Source organism: Schistocerca americana, chromosome 1 (assembly GCF_021461395.2).
Source record: "Schistocerca americana isolate TAMUIC-IGC-003095 chromosome 1, iqSchAmer2.1, whole genome shotgun sequence".
NCBI lineage: Eukaryota > Metazoa > Arthropoda > Insecta > Orthoptera > Acrididae > Schistocerca > Schistocerca americana.
In genome coordinates, this window is record NC_060119.1 from 1,207,583,393 (window position 1) to 1,207,603,297 (window position 19,905).

At 39.1% G+C, this 19,905-nt stretch overlaps 1 protein-coding gene across 4 annotated transcripts in view; it reads right to left on the minus strand.

Moving 5' to 3' along the window:
- The window catches only part of LOC124619808 (fibrosin-1-like protein), a 733,239-nt gene extending 719,880 nt beyond the window's left edge, over nucleotides 1-13,359 (minus strand). For all 4 annotated transcript variants that reach the window (XM_047146413.1, XM_047146430.1, XM_047146422.1 and 1 more), the window contains exon 1: nucleotides 12,696-13,359. In XM_047146413.1, the coding sequence (XP_047002369.1) occupies nucleotides 12,696-12,935 (240 nt within the window). In that variant the 5' untranslated portion in view covers nucleotides 12,936-13,359. The remainder of the gene's footprint in view (nucleotides 1-12,695) is intronic.
- Nucleotides 13,360-19,905: the final 6,546 nt, after the last annotated feature.

Consider the following 19,905-nt stretch of genomic DNA (forward strand, 5'->3'; position numbering starts at 1 on the left):
TGCAATCCTAAATTTAACTGGTGGGTCACAGAGCCACTATAGCAAATTAATACAGTCAAATTTCTCTTGAGTGGCAGAAATTCCGACTAGAGGAAAGTTTAGGAAAGCTTTCTATCCATTGTGACGCCATTTGCAAATTAATTCCCTTTTTTGTAGATGATATGTTATCAGTTCCGTTCTTTTATAACCACCTCAAGTGCCAATTCTGTTACGACTACAATCTGACAAGCATAAAGTCTTGTTTCAGAACTAGAAACTGTGCAAACAACATACGTAAGAAAATTATCAAAAAACAAGCAAATAAATGTAGGTCTGCTTAGTCCGTAGCGCCCATGAGCAGATCTGTTGTGTTTTTTTCCCCCAAAAAGATTACTGTAACTATGTACTGGATCCTAGCCTAAGTGTTCCCGTAGAACGGAAAGCCGTGAGGCTTAATTTAATTGACGCGACAGCTTCTACACTTGGTACAGATAGCTGCTGATCGCCGCCTGTTGATTGGCTGATTTGGCGGAGGGGACCAAACAGCGAGGTCATCGATCCCATCGGATTAGGGAAGGAAATCGGACGTGTCCTTTATAAGTGAACCATCCCAGCATTTGCCTGATGCGATTTAGGGAACTCACAGAAAACCTAAATCAGGATGGCCGGGCGCAGGTTTAGACCGTCTTCCTCCGACATGCGAGTCCAGTGTGCTAACCACTGCACCGACTCACTCGGTCAGACACTTTCAGTAGTTCGTGTCCAATGAATAAACGTAGGGCAGTCTGTAACCACAAGGAGGCGTATAATTTTTTTCTCTGTTTGCCTTCCCTCCATCGGATGCGCCCTTGCGCCCCTGTTATCCAGTCCCAACCACTTCGTTCTCTTTTTTTTTTTACCCCCTTGCCCCGCAGAGGTTTCAAATTCCATACCCTGAGCTGTAATCTGAGGCGCCCATAATTAATCAGCTCTTTATATTCGATGACATCCTCTTTTTCAATCTCTCATTAGTATTGCGCCACTCCCCGTCACTGCGCCGATATAGAATGTCAACATCTCTTCCATTTAATCGCAATGACACTACTGCCAGAAAACAATGGCAGCCTTCGTAATTCACCAGTAGCACTATTTCTCAGTCCTCTTGTCCTTAAAGCAGAGACAGGAATTTCTAAACATCACGAAATGTACTTCGTTATCTACTATCTTATCATGCTCACCGTCTCGTTTACAATGGTATCAACGTAGATACCCTTCAGATGGCTGAATTCGCACTGAAAAAAAGAGAACCACTTTTACGCGATTAGTAGTCTCATTGTTTCGTGTTAGCTAATGAAAGCCGAGCTCGACTCATGTACACAACAGCTTTCAAGTACTAAATCTGTATCCTGTGGTATTTTTTTGTTTGTTTGTTTTGTTTTTGCTGCAATTGGCGTTTCACTCTAGTAACTTTAATACGGCAGTTTACACCAGATAACCTTGTGGCTGCCTGCATATATAATAATGCCAGTATTCTAAATGTGCCATGGGCAGTCATTGCTGAATTTAAGAATGTAATAACCGTAAAAGACAGGGTGGTGATAAACTAGCAACTACGACGAACTTATCTTCACAATGGAAGTGACTGACAAACTTCAGAAACACGAAAAAGCCCATGGAACGCTTATGGCCGGACAAGACTTTATTTATTTATTTACAGTATGTCACACTTGGCAATCTACGTATTGAACAATTTTCAAATTTTTATTTCCACTGATTCGCATCACACATCATCAGATGTATTCTGTAGAACAACGGGAAAGCAACAAAAACTGCTATAGCCCAGGAACTAATTGTTTTAGGAAACCTAGAAGAATCGGAAGCATGGGAAGCTGTGGAATATAAAGAACCAGAACAAAATGACTATTACGGCCACGTGAGACAGAATAATTAACAAAAACCCACTGAAGACAGCGTGCAAGGTTCTGAAATATGTTTAGTTAGAGCCAAAACAAACAGTATCTTGGATAAAGCGAAATTTATCTCTAATTTTAATAATATATATCTTCGATCTAGTCCTTCGCTGTTCTAGGACGGCATTAAAATAAAATTAAAAAAAAAAAAAAGACTTGGATTGGCAGATTCCATAACATTTTAAGGCTGAAATTAATATTTTTATGCTTCTCGGTTGTTGGAGAGGGTACCTGATGTCTGATAAAAACTGATAGTGAATATTTTTTCATTCAGCTGTTTTAGCAGTAGACTTGATGCTACTTATTGAATGGTTAGCGGTAGGACACCGCTAGCAAAGAAGTAAAAGTGTGACAACAGGTTTACTGGCGGTAAATATAAACTGCAGTGGAATCATAGTTTTACTTCTTTTGTAAACTAGAGAAAATCTTACCTTTGCTGTCTCAAGACTGGCAAGTGCCAAAATGAGTGGTAAAAACAATAAATATTACGGTGGAAAAGATTCTAGCAACAACATCCAGCAGAAGCAACGTAAGGGTGAAGTTTGTTTTCTGATATTATATAGTCTGTTTTACTGTGTACCATTCGTCACATGCCGCGTATGATGGCTTCCAGGGCATAGATAATTTTCGGTGAAAAGCCTTTGGTGGGAGAATTCGAACCTACGACTGTTGGCCACCTCTGCATAGAATGCCCGTAGCAGCTAAGGCGTTACCAGTATACGAGGCCAACGTGACCCCTGCTATGATGTACAGTGGACACTCTTACACTGAACAAATGTGTACAAGGCAACCCAGCACCGCGCCAGGTTTTCATAAAATAAGGAAACCTGTCGTTCCAAATGGGGAGCCTTCGCCGGCAGGTGACTAGCTCATTCTATCACGCTGACGCAACCCCCGTTTCTAGCTCATTCTATCACGCTGACAATCACAGGACTGAGACATCCCTTGTGCGCCTTGTTCCACCTAAAACATACATGTAAACTGCAAACTGCAACTTGAATACGTTTCAACGAAGCTCTGAGACTCCTGACTATAGAGAATATTTTCCCATGTGTGCATCAGCTGGTTGTTCCGAACTGGCCGTATTTAGAGCCATACTTTGTTTCCCAAGTTTTATATTTCGAATGACGGAACAATACGAGTTTAGATTCGGAATATAGTGTATGAATTTTAGTAACTGCGCATGTAAACTGTGGCCCCAAATATATAAATGAAAGACTCCCAAAATCACCTTTTTTCCACAAGAAGGATATGACATAACAACAATGACAAAAGCCGATAAGTAAGTATTGTGAATCAGACCCTCACACATCTAACTCAAACATGGCGAATTTCACTGCTTTCCAATCCTTAGGCTAAAGATGTGTACTGCTTAAGTACATTACATAACGTAGATAGAAGTCGTTCACAGTAAATAAAAACGTATGCACCCACCAAAACATTAAGACCAGATGGTTCACAAAACATTTGAATGTGACCGTGTTACAGAACTGAGTTTCTAAACCTTCAGCAAGATTTTATTATGGTTTTACCAGCAGTTTTAACTATATATACCGCAACAACCATACTTCGCGGATTTATTAAAAAAAAAAAAATTGGGAACATGCTCCTGTCGCCGTAAGTGATTACTATTTACGAACCAGAAAGTTCAAAACCCTACTGAAATTGACGACTGAAAATATTTCTGTCAGGAGAGCATACAACTAAATGTCGAGTCAATTCTAGTATTCAACACAGTACAAAAAAATCTTCCAGTCAGCATTTTCTGTATGTAATAAAGCTGTGTCAACATTTTAGATCTGGTGTTACATTCTGAAAAATAATAGGCCCCAAATAATTGAGATTAAGTTCATTCAGTAACGAAATATTTAAATAAATAAAGAAAGAAAGTCATCTAGAATAGTAGTAGTAGTGATGGTAACATAAAATTTAATTCATCATTATGTCGATCGCTATTAATGAACATTTAAGGTAAAGTTATTGTTAGGGATAGAATGACGAAATCAGATTCCACCCGTACTTTAATTTGTATGTAAGAGAGATTATGCACGTGTAACTCATTAAAGGCGAAGTATTACACCGAAGCCATTTACATAATTTACCAGTAACTTGATTAAAGAAAATTGCTGCATGAGCAAAAAACACAGTAAGATCTGATTTAGGAAAAGTATGTTTTTAGTATAGTCACATGTGGCACTGACGTACAATGTTACGGCCACAGGGTTGATATCAGATCATAAAAATACCTGCTGTGGAAAAACGAAGAAAATTAACAAATGCTTTACACAAGTTTAACTGGTATGTATGGCGTCAATGCTTTCTTCCTTATATTGGAATTTTGTTTATTTTGGCATCAGAAGCATACTGTCAATATTATTTAAGAGGTGCTGGAGAATACCCATAAAGCGGAAAGAACTTTTTGACCATACAGATGTATATTACACATAGCTTCAAATGCTTAATTGACAATATATATAATATCATTGGTAATTATGTTTGTACCAGTTAAGTTTTAGGTAAACAAATTATTTGTTCTCAAACACTTATACAGAATATTTTGTCTCATAATAAATTTCATTAATGAGCACAGGAAAAAAAAATTCAATGGGGAGCACCGTAATTGTACAACCAACACAGTCCCAGTCACTGAATAATTTAGTTTTTAAGCCGCCAACCAGCGCAAGCTGTAGCTTAGGCCTAAAAACGCGACGGGAATACACCTCGTAACGGCCGGGCTGCTACGGGGATTACAAAGCGCACAAAGGCATAGAATGCAAGCTTACTGCGACCACTCATTGAGCGCCGCCTTGGTTGTTTCACTAACACGTCCAGCGATCAGACACGCTTTCACGCTCAGTGGAATTCTGTGAAGGCTCGCGGGCGCTCCTCACTCAACCACTCTCTCGCTCTGGCTATTGATCAGCACGCCACTGGAATTAAATAAACGAGCGCCGAACGAAAATGAAATCGAAACTACTGATTTTGTGAGACTGCGAGTACCCAAGGCTCCACCGCATGCCGCACAGAACAGTGAAATATGCGCGATATTTATCTACGCTTCCTTTTTCTTGACTCGGTGATAATCAAGATGGTCAAACAAATGAACGGCGGTGTCACAAGAAATATTACGGCTCCAATAACACTTCATTCCGCCGTGATTTGCGAGTAAAAACAGTTATGACTCACTTCCGCGCACGCTGCCGAGATAACTTCGGCTGACAGTTGTAAAATCCTTTTGCTTCTCCGCCAGCAGTCTTAGTGGCTGTATTTGTGTTCTTTGCCAAGTTTCCAAATACCAAGAACTACTTCTGTACTCTTGTCATGAAACCTATAACATATACGCAGTAGCCGGTGTCTAGGAAAAGGATGCATTATGGAATAATTTAAAGACTGAAACCCGTGACAGTAGAATCCACAGATTCTATTTCTGTCTTACAGAAGCAGCAGATATTAGTAGCATTTGATTTTCAGTACAATGTAAAGCATGCTATTTATCTATTAACTTAACTCTCTCTTGGAAGAATACACAAATTGTATCACGCTTTCAAACATACAGCATTTCAAAAATATTTCCCCCGTCAAGAGTTTTCCTTGCAAGCTAATGCCCAAGTTACATGCCACTAAAATTACACAACGTCTCCCTATCATTACTGATGTCTGGAATGTTTCAAAAAATAAGTTTTTTATTGCATTCTCTTACACTGACAGTGGACGGGCGAGTGAGAATTATCGCTTGATATTGGGGAGACGAGCAATATGTACAGGCTACAGTCTTTGTGAAACACAATTCGCATTTACAAAGCTGATTTCCAAAAAGCACACAATTTTCTTCCACGGCGACATTAGCCTACACGCGTAAGGCTTAACCCATGTTTTGTCAGTTTCTGATTTTGTAGAAGTTTACCTCTATTTCTTTAAATTAAATAGTGCAAATCATTCTATTATTACCTTGGCACATCCTTAACAATATGTAACACTGAACCTGTAAGCGTACACACATTCACATGTCCTTTCAAACAGCCTATACCGATGTAAACAAAGAGGAAATACATGAAAATACGTGTATTAAGACTGATGGCGATACAACGTAAAATGCTCGCAGATACTTAGTAATTTATGAGCACTTAACTGTATAATGTCTAAACACAGCGCACTCGAGTGCTTACATGTCGTTATCAGCGTGCAGATATTTTGCAAAACTATGTTTGAATAAAAGCAACTCGTCCAGAATGCATGCTACGTTGAAAAAAGGCGCTGATCTAATGAAAATAGGCACTGACCTAATTTCTAGCTGGAATCTGTTCGATATTAGATGCTTATCAGTAATTTAAGCCATACAATACTGCACTTTTCAAATACCGCTACATAGGTGACTTGATAGGGCCGTCTTCCTTCTTGTTTGTAAACAAGCTGTCTGCTTTTACAAAGTATCTAGAGAGCAGCTATTGGGTTAACAACATTTTCTAATGCGTCCTTTTATTTTATTTCTTAATTACGTAATTGCGGTTTCGTATCCATCCATTGAATCAGGCCGCCTTTTTAATTGGCATCGGGCCCGATAAGATTTTAATCATTCTGTACGTAAACTGATATTTGCACACTTCGATGACCTCTTACATGTCTAGTGGATTCTTAGCATTTAAAAACAAGTTTAAGTAGACCATCGGTAAAAAATATTTGCAACGCATTTCTGGGGGCAAGTATCTCACGAAATTTTAGATTAACATACAGCTTACATAATAATATCGTTTCTCGAAATAAGTCGGCAAGTATGATAAAATTTCCTGACTGTCGTAGTTGAAGATTTGACCCAACATTTAGTGGAAAAGAAGATTTAATGTTCACAGTGGGATTAACTTTTTTCCTGGCAACTTTTATTTAGGCCTACTTATTAGACTAGCCCTTTTACAGAACACCTAAAAGCAATAATTCAGTTCTTATTTCTCCTCTTCGCCCACATACCTTCCATATGTTCTGATATTTGTTTCCGGAGTTTTTCCTTTTTTCTTTCTTATTCTTGCCTGAAAAACACTGATTTTTTTTTGAATAACGACGTTCTTCTTTTACGCACTGTGTATGCTACATTCTCCTCAGGTTCACACATTTCTTTGTTAGGTTGTGGCATGCTGTATTCTGTTTCTGTTGTCGTTGAGCCAAGTATGCCTCTGAGCAGTCTTCTTTCTATTTTCATGTTTCTGTTTATGCCACCTTTCCGCGTAGTTTTAATGTTTCGGCTCCACACAGTATTTCAGGTATCACTACTGTACTATAATGTTTAATCTAGTCGTCCCACGATAAAGCCGCCGTCTTGTATATATTTCTGGTGTTCTGGAATGCAATGTTTATATTATTTGCTTTTGCTTTTATCACTGAACTGTCCTCATTGTTGTTTATGCTTAACCACTCACCTAATTATTTGAATGAGCTGATTTTTCTGATTTTGTTTTGATTTATGAGCAATTTCTGTCGGCAATTTTTAGCGATTGTTTTAAATGCTGTGTCTTTGGGAACTATACGCTCACTGAGCTTTTGAATCTCAAATTTACTGACTTGCATCTGAATTTTTGTCTAATATCCTTGTTTTGAATCGTATTAACAATTTTTGTTGGTACGATACAGGAACTACTGTATTTTTTTTTTTTAGAAAGAGATTATTTAAACTATTCTCCCTCCCCCAACAACTAAATGAAACGGAAATAGGAAATTAAAAACGGGGAACACGGATGCCAGACTGCAACTTGGTCTATAACAACTGAAGTACTTCCTGGCAGAAGACTAAGTACGACTTGTTGAGGTCGTCAGAAAGTCGTGGCTGAAGAACAGCCGGTCTCCAGTTCAGACACAGCGGCCGGGCTCCCCGCGGAAGAGCAGGAAGTGAGGCTGTCAGCTGACTCGTCATCCCTCGAGGACCATTCACAGCCTCCCCTGCAACCCTTCCTTATTCTCTCCCCCCCTTCCCCAGAGGAACGGCCGGCCAACTCGGCCCACCAGATGGTATCGCTCGCCCGCTTACACGTCCAGATTTAAACCGAGGATTCAGCGCAGCTAGCGGCCACATAAATGAATCACCGCGGTTGTTGACTTCCCGGACGCCCGTGGCTCAACTCCAAAACGCCCGCTGGAGGATTCTTTCCACGCTCGCGTTCGTATCCAAACACATTCTCGCGTTCGCGCAAGCGCTCAAGAGAAACGCCTCTCGGCGTACTGAAGTGTTTGCAGAAACAAAACCTCTGTACTCACCCTAAGGTCATTAATACAGCTCTCGCAGTTCCACGAACAGCACAGACGAACAACTCAATACACTCTCGCAACTACTTTACAGATTACACTCCTCTTACACTGCCCCTTTATCAGAGGAGGATTAACTGGCAACTTATATTCTTCTCGTGGCACTATTTCCACAGAGAATCGATCAGGTTTCTGATGAAATCAATTATCAGCCGTTGATTCGTGGAAGGATCATGTATGTATTAACGGAAACTTCAGCCACATTGCTGGCAAAGGCAGTCATCTCATTCTTGTGGAGCAAGAAGATGTGGATGACAAAGGAATAGAACCACTGCTTTACCAGCACAGGAGTCTACGAAATCCCTGTATGTTCTACTTCAATACTCTTTATTAACACGAATAACTGGAGATAAAAATCACATAGTTTATGTACAGTATATGTGCATAAAATGCATCTAAATACTAGTCGGATATTTGTCAATTGTGTAATATACATTTTCTAAATTTACTTTGTAGTTTTTACAATAAATACTGGGTTGAACACAAAATGGGTTTAAATATGGCGCGAACGTAAACATTTGCCTACGCTGCAGGTCAATCTGCTACTACAACTCTTATCTGGCAATCATATTTGTTAGCTATGCGAACTCGAAAACAGATTTTCACCTTTCAACCGCGAATAGCTCTTGGGCTATGTTGAGGATCAGTGTTGTCAACACAACCAAAATTTCAGGGGAGAGGGGAGGAGACGGTCCAGTTGCACATGTCCAGCCAATAACAGGGACCTGTTAGGCCGAAAAGCTAATAACGTTCACTTAGTAAAGATAAAGAACAAAATTAATTAATTACCATACAAACAGTGTACATTATCCACAGGATCCATTCAAAGCAACTTCCAACTGAACTGAATGATGCAAGCAATAACACCATACTTACAAGCACTGCCTGAAAAAGTCCCTGCTTTATCATCTCTTCTTTTATTTTTGCAGAAATTTCTCGCAATTTTTTATCCTTTCCACTCGAAGCTGTTATATACCCTATAATAATAGTGCCTCCATAGAGGGTTCATCTAAAAAGTTTGTTACGCTATGAAGACCTGTCGGCTTTATGAGTCCACCTGATTCCATAGAACAAACGTATAAAAATATGAAGGAGTCAACCAAGACCTCAGTAACCATCATACGGTAAGAATTAGCATAATACTCTATAAATACGGATGTGGCAGTGTTACCTTTTGAAATAAGGTACTAAATTTTGCCATGACACTGCATTGCGTAACACAAGCGAGCAATATTTTCGATCTGCAGTGTTTGGCTCACATTACAACTAACAGAGCTGACAGAAGATCACACAGAATATTGCACTACCGTGTCACGATGATTAACTGCCTCATTACTCAAGAAAAATGTGAATTGCATTCCAGTAACGATTATTCATAATAAAAACAATTTTGCTGAAATGAAGAAAGGAGGAATTACGGGCAAGGAGCGTGGAACTGCAATATCTTGAATCACTTACACCGTTCCCATAAGTGTGTAACAAATGAACAGCTCGTTCAGTTCATTTTTTATTGCAATGATTACTGCTGTTCTTACAACGGCTTGAATAAAATGTAATTACCGTTTTCGTCTTCATGATGTGTACAACGATGAAGCGGGTTTACACGAAGTAAAAGGATAACGGGAGAATTACTGTCCCAAAAATGACATGTTCGACCACTAAAAATTTCACATGACATACCTGACGCCACGTCGCCAGAACCATTACCATAATCAGATAAACCGAAAACACTGGCTGGCGCATAGTACTGAATTTATTAAGGTGATAACAGTCCTTATTCCAGAACATGGTTAGGCAATTAAATAATACTTATGTCTCATTTCTGGCTTAAATGATTATTTTACTGATCTACGCGCGCCACGGACACTAGGAAAATATTTTTACGACGCTAGTAAATAACAGCTTAAAAGTGAAAACAGCGGCACATAATTATCTTCGTAGCAAAATGGCACACCCCCTCAAAATATCACACTGTTTACAATACCTACATGAAACGTAACACAACATTCCGGCTGTCGATAAATTTAGAAGCAACCAAGGACAAAATAAAATTCGACAGCCTTTGTCTGAAGTAATTTCATTTAGTTGCTAGGGACCAATGAAATTGGAGGTGTACTCCGACAGCACAAATGCAGCAATACATCTGCAGGTAAGAACCAAAAATGTGTGTGGGGGCTCTGTTTCTTCCAGCAGTACTTCTGAAGATCCCTAGAAATTGCGACTCATGATGCAGATATTGTCAAGGTGTAACTAAATATGCACTGTCATTCGATTTCTTTGCCGCTGCTCCAGTAAAATGCAAATAAACGATAATCATGCGCGTGATTTGCATCTCATTTTCATTGTTCATAAAGCCGATCCCCCACAGGTCATTTGCCGTTTCACACAACAGTCATCGCTTACACGTACTTGTGGAACTAAGTTACTTATTGCAAAAGCATCGAATGAGTTCCAGGAACCGACTGCAGTACTTTATTAGGCCTAAACGAATCTGCGGTTTCTTTTTTGCACTGTCCTCAGATCTGAATGTATGTTTCACAGGTTAGTACATAATGTCTTTATCACTCCAATCATGCCCAATTTCCAAGAGTAATTTTCTTCCGACAATAGTTCAGACAAGAACTATGTATTACTGAAAGTGTGATACATGTTCTGTCACCACAAAAAATTAGCACAATACTCTAGTAATAACATTAACATCTACGCGTATGTGGAAGAAGAGATCTAGCAAATATTGAAAGCAGTACATGTTTGGTTCCACAAACAAAAATTACTGAGTTCATAATCTGTAATATGAATGTACTGATGGCAAAATTTCAATAACCAACAGAAATATTATTATACTAAGAACTCAAATATACCGTGAGTAAAACGCAGATTAAGAAACGAAGACCAAAATTAACCCATTATCTATAACCGAAGCATTTAAAATAGATGTGTGCCAAAAGTTTACAATTAAAACTGAAATTTAATGTGTACAGCATAAAAACATTTTCACATACAAAACCATTTTGCCTAATAAATTCTGGAAATTGTCTTGAAGTAACATTTGAAGTATCACGCGTCCAATTTTCTACAAAGTACAATAATTCTTTTTCTTATTTCAACGGACTTATCAAACATCTCAAAATCACCGTACTAAAAATTCAAGCTGAGAGTAATTAGCAGTTTTTCAATACAGTGAAACTATTATAATGAAAAGAAGTACCTCTCTTCAAAATTCTAAAGTTTTCGCTATGGAATCCGTGTTTCCACTTAGTCTTCTCTCTATCATCGCACGCAGAAAATTTTTTATCGTTATGAAAATATTTAGTTTCCTGAATGATACAACTTGTTAAGAGTGTATTACAGCGCCACAGCTGTTCCAGTGACAATCTGCAAAATGCTTATACACAAGAATAATCGCATGCGTATGGAGCATGCGCAAACCCTCTTTCTAACATTTCTTACAGTGAATTAACAGTAATATATTGACCGAATATCCTATCTGTAAACTTATAGTAAAACACCACAAGGAATAGAGAATTACAACAATCTCTGATTCCCTAATAAGAGCGAGTAAATATTACTTATCATTTGCGGTGAAGTAGAATAGATATACCAAAATTTAAGAAAAGGGAAATCTGACACAAAGTAGCCTATAACACAATAGAAAGATGTATATTTTTAACACTACAGAAAGATTTATGTTTTTAATGTTAAAAAGGTATTGCGAATAAATTTCCGTGTCTTGAGTTTATATGCATTCGCTTCCATGTTTAACGAAGAAAACTATAAAATATGCGGTATTTACTCCAAACAAAATACTGCAAAATTCAGATACAAACAGCACGTTTGAGTAGTCATTCTGTATTTACAAACAGAATGTCTACATGGTAATGTAATCAAAGACAGTATAATACAAGGAGTAATTCTTTGAAGTATAAAGGAAAGGTAGCAAGAAACTACCATAAACACTATGATTGTTAAAAAACAGGTTCCTTCCGATTCGTCCTAAATTATTTTTACCTGTGTAATCTCATCACATACATACGATCAACAAAAAATTATTTGAAACCTAGATAGTCACAAAGCCACGCATCCTTGTTGCTAAAATAAAACTGCATTTAAAAATATTTGTAATTACACTGCCGCAAAAGTTACAAAACTAATAACGAAACTGTTGCATAGCGTGTCTTCCCTACAGCTGACTGTCAGTCTGAGCGATGAGAAAAAACACGAAAGCTTTTAGTTTCTGCCCGTGTTATACCGCGCAAATTCTTTTGCGTAAACAGCAAAGAAATTTCCGTTTCAGATGATTATTTTTGCAACACGATCATAAATTTATGTCGTTCAGTATGTGAATTAAGCTGCATGTCGTCTGACGACGCTAACGTCACGGAGCGGTGACATCGGGGGCTAAAAATTTATTTAGGCACTAAACTTTTCCTGTCAGACGGATGACAACAAAATACAGAAAAGAATAATATTGACGCTTACCTCGAGTTCCTCGTATGTACGGAATGCTAGGATGGCAAATCCATCAATGATATCCTCTTCGAACTGCGGCTCTTTCGATTTTTTCCTTCTATTGGGAGGTCTCTGCGGCTTTTCTCTAGCCGGAGATTCGTCTTCCGCACTATCCCCATCTTTAGCTTTATTTTCTCTCTGAGCCTGCATGCGCTGCGCCCGTTCACGACGACGATTCCTTTGATTCCGCTGCTTCACGTCGTTTTCCATAGCTCTACCTCATTCTGTGTACCACTTGCGAACTAAATAACCACTTCACTGCAATCTTCGAAACTTTGACATTAATTCGAATCTATCACATAGCACTAATATATTACACGCCACAGGGTATACACCAAAATTCCAGGAGTTGCACCTGGAGAAAAACACTTTGATTGTTTCGAATGGCGGAATATACACGGTTGCCGCATCGCCTACTAAAATGGCCGCGTATCCATCCGCCGGCCAGCACAAGTAAGTCTTTACATCGCAAAGAGCCGTTTACTCGATAAAAGCACTGCACACACACACTTCACACGCATGTATAACGACACCAGAGATGAGTTGCGACGTGTATGAAGAGGTTATTGCTCGGTTTTCGCCACCAGTCAATACAGGCACTGCTCCGCGAGCGATGTAGCCGAGTGAGGACGAACAAGGCTGGGCCAGCAGTCGCGCACTGCAGCCAACCTAACAACGCCACAGCACACCGCTAGCCCAGTCGCTCGCTCACACGGCAGACAGCGGTAGCTCTCACACGGCGCGTGCTGACAAGTCAGCGAGCTGACGCTCAAACAGTTTTAGAGCGTTTCGGTTATTACCGCATCCCAATGACTGCGTCTGGCGTTCTCTCTTTACACATACCCTTGTGTTTACTTTTAGTTGGATAGGCGTTTGCGAATAACTGGTTATCTTAATGACCGAACGGCTATTGTTACAGCTTATTCTTTCTCTTCTGATGAAATAACATTTCATTCTCTCAGCCGCTTGTTGTTATCGAACACTGAGCCGTAAGAAAAAACAGCTTGCTATTATGAAACGGCATTAGCGATTCCTTTGTTTACAAAACTGTCGTGTTCATTATGAACGGAAAATTAAACTTTAATTAAAGCCTTGCACCTCAGTCATTTTATAGCTTACCAGCAGCGGAAACTGTAAACAAATTGGGTTCTTCATGGAAACAGTAACAAGAAGTGATCAGTGCATAACACGATCGTATTTCTACGCTTTATAAAATAAACATTTATACTTCCTGTAGTGTGTCATAGACTTTTTTACTGCTTATTTACAACCATCGAATTGTGTGGCATTTGTGAATCAACAGACCATTTTTTAGTTACAATCCAAGAATGCAAACAGACCTCTGTGTATAACAGAAATATTAATCATTCGTACAGTGTACTGATTTTGTTAATTTGTGTTTTACGTAACTGTGCTAAGTGTTTTATAAATAACGATTTATTTTATGGGTGACTGGCATGTAGTTTCTGGACAAATGACGAATGAGGTATTCCGCCATGTGAGACAGTCAGTTTCATCACTGTGCGTAAACACGTTTTGAAATTATTTCACTATTTATTGATATGAAAAAAAAGTTAAGCGGAAAGGGGAAAGCCTCTTAATTACTTTTCACAGGAGGAAAATAAAATATTTTGTTCATTTGTTGGGGCATATATGCTACCGAAAGACAATGTTTGAAGGAAAAATTTTGGGTGAGGAAGACGTAACAAGATTACTGCAAAAAATTATAGCAGGTGTTTTGAAGGTGAAAAAAGTAAAAAAAAAAGACTATTAGTACTTTAGTAGAGCTGCACAAAATAGAGAGTAGTCGCAACGATAATTCAAGGCTTTTATAATTAGATTATTAGCTTACAGGTCGTAGTAAATGTCTGTTGCTATGTTTACAAACGAGGCAGCAATATCAGGACTCCCTTCTCCACAGAAGCAAGCTTTGATGTAATGACGTAGGTAATTTCATCACCATTCTGCTACTGACTTAGAAATTTCTTGACCGTTGAATTTATGTAAAAATTACAGTCGTTATTATGGTTCGAAACTAAAACTGCAAACTACACATAGTAATAAATAAAATTACTATTACTATTTGTCATTTAGAACTAGCCCTAAACATCTCCGGTACCATCACAATAACAACATCTGATTGTTTTTTCTGCTAATGCTGCTGTCTTATTGCCAGAATTACTCGCCGAAGACATCTTCGCTGGCTGTAATCTGTCATAGCATTTCAACACTCCCTTTGTTGTTGGATATATTATATTTTACTGGCTTCATCCAGTTATCAAGCCTCATGATAAGGAATGGCAACACCTTTTAATGTAGGGTAAAGTTGTCTTCAATTTGAAGGTTGGGCTTTGCTGGGCGTGCTCCTATTGTATGTGACATGCCTTAGCCTTCGTCGGACAACTGCACTAACTTACCCAGCCGTTTATGAGCGGACTCTGTGCACCTCTGCATTTTTAATATTCTGTAGCAATGATCAGCTACACTTCCTGATATTCACTGAGCAAACTAAAGGAGTTTTTCTGAGTTTACAATAATTATCACACACTGAAAAAAATGTAGTACGTGCTCCAATCAATAGATGAACTCCGCACACATCTGAAGCTTTTTAATTTTTTTTCGATTGTTTCAATTTGCATAGACACACTGTAATGATGTACATTAATATGAATGTGATTGAAAGAAGCTGTCACTGTATTAATTTTGGCTTGCTGAGTCTAACGTGCTGTGAGAGGGAAAAGTAGTTTGTATTTTGGGAGTAAATAGGAAAAAAAAACTGCTTTTTGTATGCCGATGAGGAAAGAGTCTCGTGTTAGCAAATTTCTTACGTATGGGGGAACTGCCTGTAGAACTGTGCATCACAACAGACGGATAAATGAAAAAAGGGAAAAACAGAGACCCAAGAACTGATACATTTTGTGTTTCTTTTGCGTCCCCGATGACGTTCATCCGTGACGTCAGCGTGTGTCGTCCCAGACATGCTTACGTTCCACACGTTACTAGTTTGCCGCTGTCGGCATTCCAAATATTCCTCGGCGGAAATGTGCTCGTTAATGGCACTCTTTTATCGGTTTATACAGTTTTAATTCAATGCCAATTCTAGCAAAGTAATAAACAGACTATCCTTTCATACATCTTCCGAAAATCAAACAGGAAGTAACTCATTTCTCTCCGCAGAATAACTAAAAATGCGTGCGATATTTTTCTTCAGTTTCCGGAATTTTGTTTGAGTACTAAAACCTGGAAATCAGAATTTGATGTCTGAAGTTCGAGGGAGAAAGCATTTCCATTTCGCCACGTAATATCACCCGAGTCGTTTGAATGTTAATTAATCGTGTACTAAAGAAATAAGCAAGTATCATGTGTCATGGCCATATGAATATGATGTCGTACCATGATAGTTGTTAATAAATTTGTCTTCAAGTTTTTCTACATATCGCCCTGTGGGACTGTTACGGCCGTACAGGTATTTCCAATGTATGGTCGCTACCATCAGCCAATGCGCCGAGAGTCAACTTAGTTTGCGCGAATAGTACCTCATTTCATTGAGATGGACCGCAACTTAGTAATGCGACAGGTCTTGGTGAATTAAAAAAATGGTTCAAATGGCTCCGAGCACTATGAGACTCAACTGCTGAGGTCATTAGTCCCCTAGAACTTAGAACTAGTTAAACCTAACTAACCTAAGGACATCACAAATATCCATGCCCGAGGCAAGATTCGAACCTGCGACCGTAGCGGTCTTGCGGTTCCAGACTGCAGCGCCTTTAACCGCACGGCCACTTCGGCCGGCTTTGGTGAATTACCCGTAATCTTTTTACGCTATGGATGCTTCGGAAATGTTAAGCAATCATAAACTGCGGAAAAAGGGAAGAGCTGAGAACAGGATAATATGAAATCTGCGTAACTTCCAAACGTGTAGTCAGATACAAGCAGCACATCCGCGATAATGTTTGTAACCCTGCAGCGGCTTAATTACGTTGTTTTTTCCGTGTTGTTAGAACAGCCAATCAGAATGCCAGCGAACAGTCACCGATCGGCACGTAACACACTGACATGAAATGTTTGGTTCGTTAATATGAACATTTGCGATGATTTCGGAAAGCAACGGTAAATAAGCATTGTATAAAAAGACTAAACTACACACGGAAGGAGGCAAAAATAAATGTTTATCGTACTGGAAACTTTCAAGAACAGACAGGCAGTGTTCTTCCTGTTCTTAAAATTTTTGAACACTGTTTTTGAAAGACATGAGTATGGTAAGTGTACATAATTCACAACACGTAAATACATATTCAGGTAAAATAATTTTGAATTGCCGGCAAAATTTCCTTGGTGACTCCCTTACAATTCGCTTAGTTTATTTTCGAAATAAGTACATAATATGCATTGAAATACTCGTCGGAGCCTTGCCTTTTCTGAATATTCAATGCAGTTTTAGTTTTAATGGCGAAAAGTACATTAAATACATCAAGTGCGTTTAAATGTGGCGCGAACTATAAAAGCATTAGGCTACGCTAAAGGTCAACCAGTTACCACAACCTTAATTTGGTTTCATATTCGTTGCCTTCGTCAAGGCAAAGCCAAATTATCACCTACTAACTTAACCTAGACCTCGGGGTACGCAACAGATCAGTCCGTCACCACAAACAAGATTTCAGGCGAGTCCAGTATCACGCCCTCTCTAAATTGCCATGAAAGATGGTTGTATACATGGAAGAACCCTGAAGATACTAAAAGGTACCAGATAGATTATATAATGGTAAGACAGAGATTTAGGAACCAGATTTAAATTGTAAGACATTTCCAGGGGCAGATGTGGACTCTGACCACAATCTATTGGTAGATTAAAACTGAAGAAACTGCAAAAAGGTGGGAATTTAAGGAGATGGGACCTGGATAAACTGAAAGAACCAGAGGTTGTACAGAGTTTCAGGGAGAGCATAAGGGAACAATTGACGGGAATGGGGGAAAGAAATACAGTAGAAGAGGAATGGGTAGCTTTGAGGGATGAAGTAGTGAAGGCAGCAGAGGACCTAGTAGGTAAAAACACGAGGGCTAGTAGAAATCCTTGGGTAACAGAAGAAATATTGAATTTAATTGATGAAAGGAGAAAATACAAAAATGCAGTAAATGAAGCAGGCAAAAAGGAATACAAACGTCTCAAAAATGAGATCGACAGGAAATGCAAAATGGCTAAGCAGGGATGGCTAGAGCACAAATGTAAGGATGTAGAGGCTTATCTCACTAGGGGTAAGATAGATACTGCCTACAGGAAAATTAAAGAGAACTTTGGAGATAAGAGAACCGAGAACCACTTGTATGAACATCAAGAGCTCAGATGGAAACCCAGTTCTAAGCAAAGAAGGGAAAGCAGAAAGGTGGAAGGAGTATATAGAGGGTCTATACAAGGGCGATATACTTGAGGACAATATTATGGAAATGTAAGAGGATGTAGATGAAGATGAAATGGGAGATACGATACTGCGTGAAGAGTTTGACAGAGCACTGAAAGACCTCAGTCGAAACAAGGCCCCCGGAGTAGACGACATTCGATTGGAACTACTGACGGCCTTGGGAGAGTCAGCCCTGACAAGACTCTACCATCTGGTGAGCAAGATGTATGAAACAGGCGAAATACCCTCAGACTTCAAGAAGAATATAATAATTCCAATCCCAAAGAAAGCAGGTATTGACAGATGTGAAAATTACCGAACTATCAGTTTAATAAGTCACAGCTGCAAAATACTAACACGAATTCTTTACAGACGAATGGAAAAACTAGTAGAAGCCGACCTCGGGGAAGATCAGTTTGGATTCCGTAGAAATACCGGAACACGTGAGGCAATACTGACCTTACGACTTAGAAGAAAGATTAAGGAAAGGCAAACCTACGTTTCTAGCATTTGTAGACTTAGAGAAAGCTTTTGACAATGTTGACTGGAATACTCTCTTCCAAATTCTAAAGGTGGCAGGGGTAAAATACAGGGAGCGGAGGGCTATTTACAATTTGTACAGAAACCAGATGGCAGTTATAAAGAGTCGAGGGACATGAAAGGGAAGCAGCTGTTGGGAAGGGAGTAAGACAGGGTTGTAGCCTCTCCCCGATGTTATTCAATTTGTATATTGAGCAAGCAGTAAAGGAAACAAAAGAAAAATTCGAAGTAGGTATTAAAATCCATGGAGAAGAAATAAAAGCTTTGAGGTTCGCCGATGACATTGTAATTCTGTCAGAGACAGCAAAGGACTTGGAAGAGCAGTTGAATGGAATGGATAGCGTCTTGAAAGGAGGATATAAGATGAACATCAACAAAAGTAAAACGAGGATAATGGAATGTAGTCGAATTAAGTCGGGTGATGCTGAGGGAATTAGATTAGGAAATGGGACACTTAAGGTAGTAAAAGAGTTTTGCTATTTGGGAAGCAAAATAACTGATGATGGTCGAAGTAGAGAGGATATAAAATGTAGACTGGCAATGGCAAGGAAAGCGTTTCTGAAGAAGAGAAATTTGTTAACATCGAGTATAGATTTAAGTGTCAGGAAGTCATTTCTGAAAGTATTTGTATGGAGTGTGGTCATGTATGGAAGTGAAACATGGACGATAAATAGTTTGCACAAGAAGAGAATAGAAGCTTTCGAAATGTGGTGCTACAGAAGAATGCTGAAGATTAGATGGGTAGATCACATAACTAATGAGGAGGTGTTGAATAGGATTGGGGAGAAGAGGAGTTTGTGGCACAACTTGACTAGAAGAAGGGATCGGTTGGTAGGACATGTTCTGAGGCATCAAGGGATCACCAATTTAGTACTGGAAGGCAGCGTGGAGGTTAAAAATCGTATAGGGAGACCAAGAGATGAATACACTAAGCAGAGGGATGTAGGTTGCAGTAGGTACTGGGAGATGAAGAAGCTTGCACAGGATAGAGTAGCTTGGAGAGCTGCATCAAACCAGTCTCAGGACTGAAGACCACAACAACAACAACTAAATTGTCAGAAGAATATGATAGTAATTAGTGTTTGATGTAAGGATCGAAATGTCCCTGCCTATTCATCATTATTCAGTGACACACCCGAGACTATTACGGACAGCCTAATGACAGCTGCATAAATGTCGTATAGTTCATAATGTTAGGGATAGGTGCTTTGTTGAGGCTAGAGCGTTTCTTTTTTCGAAAGTAA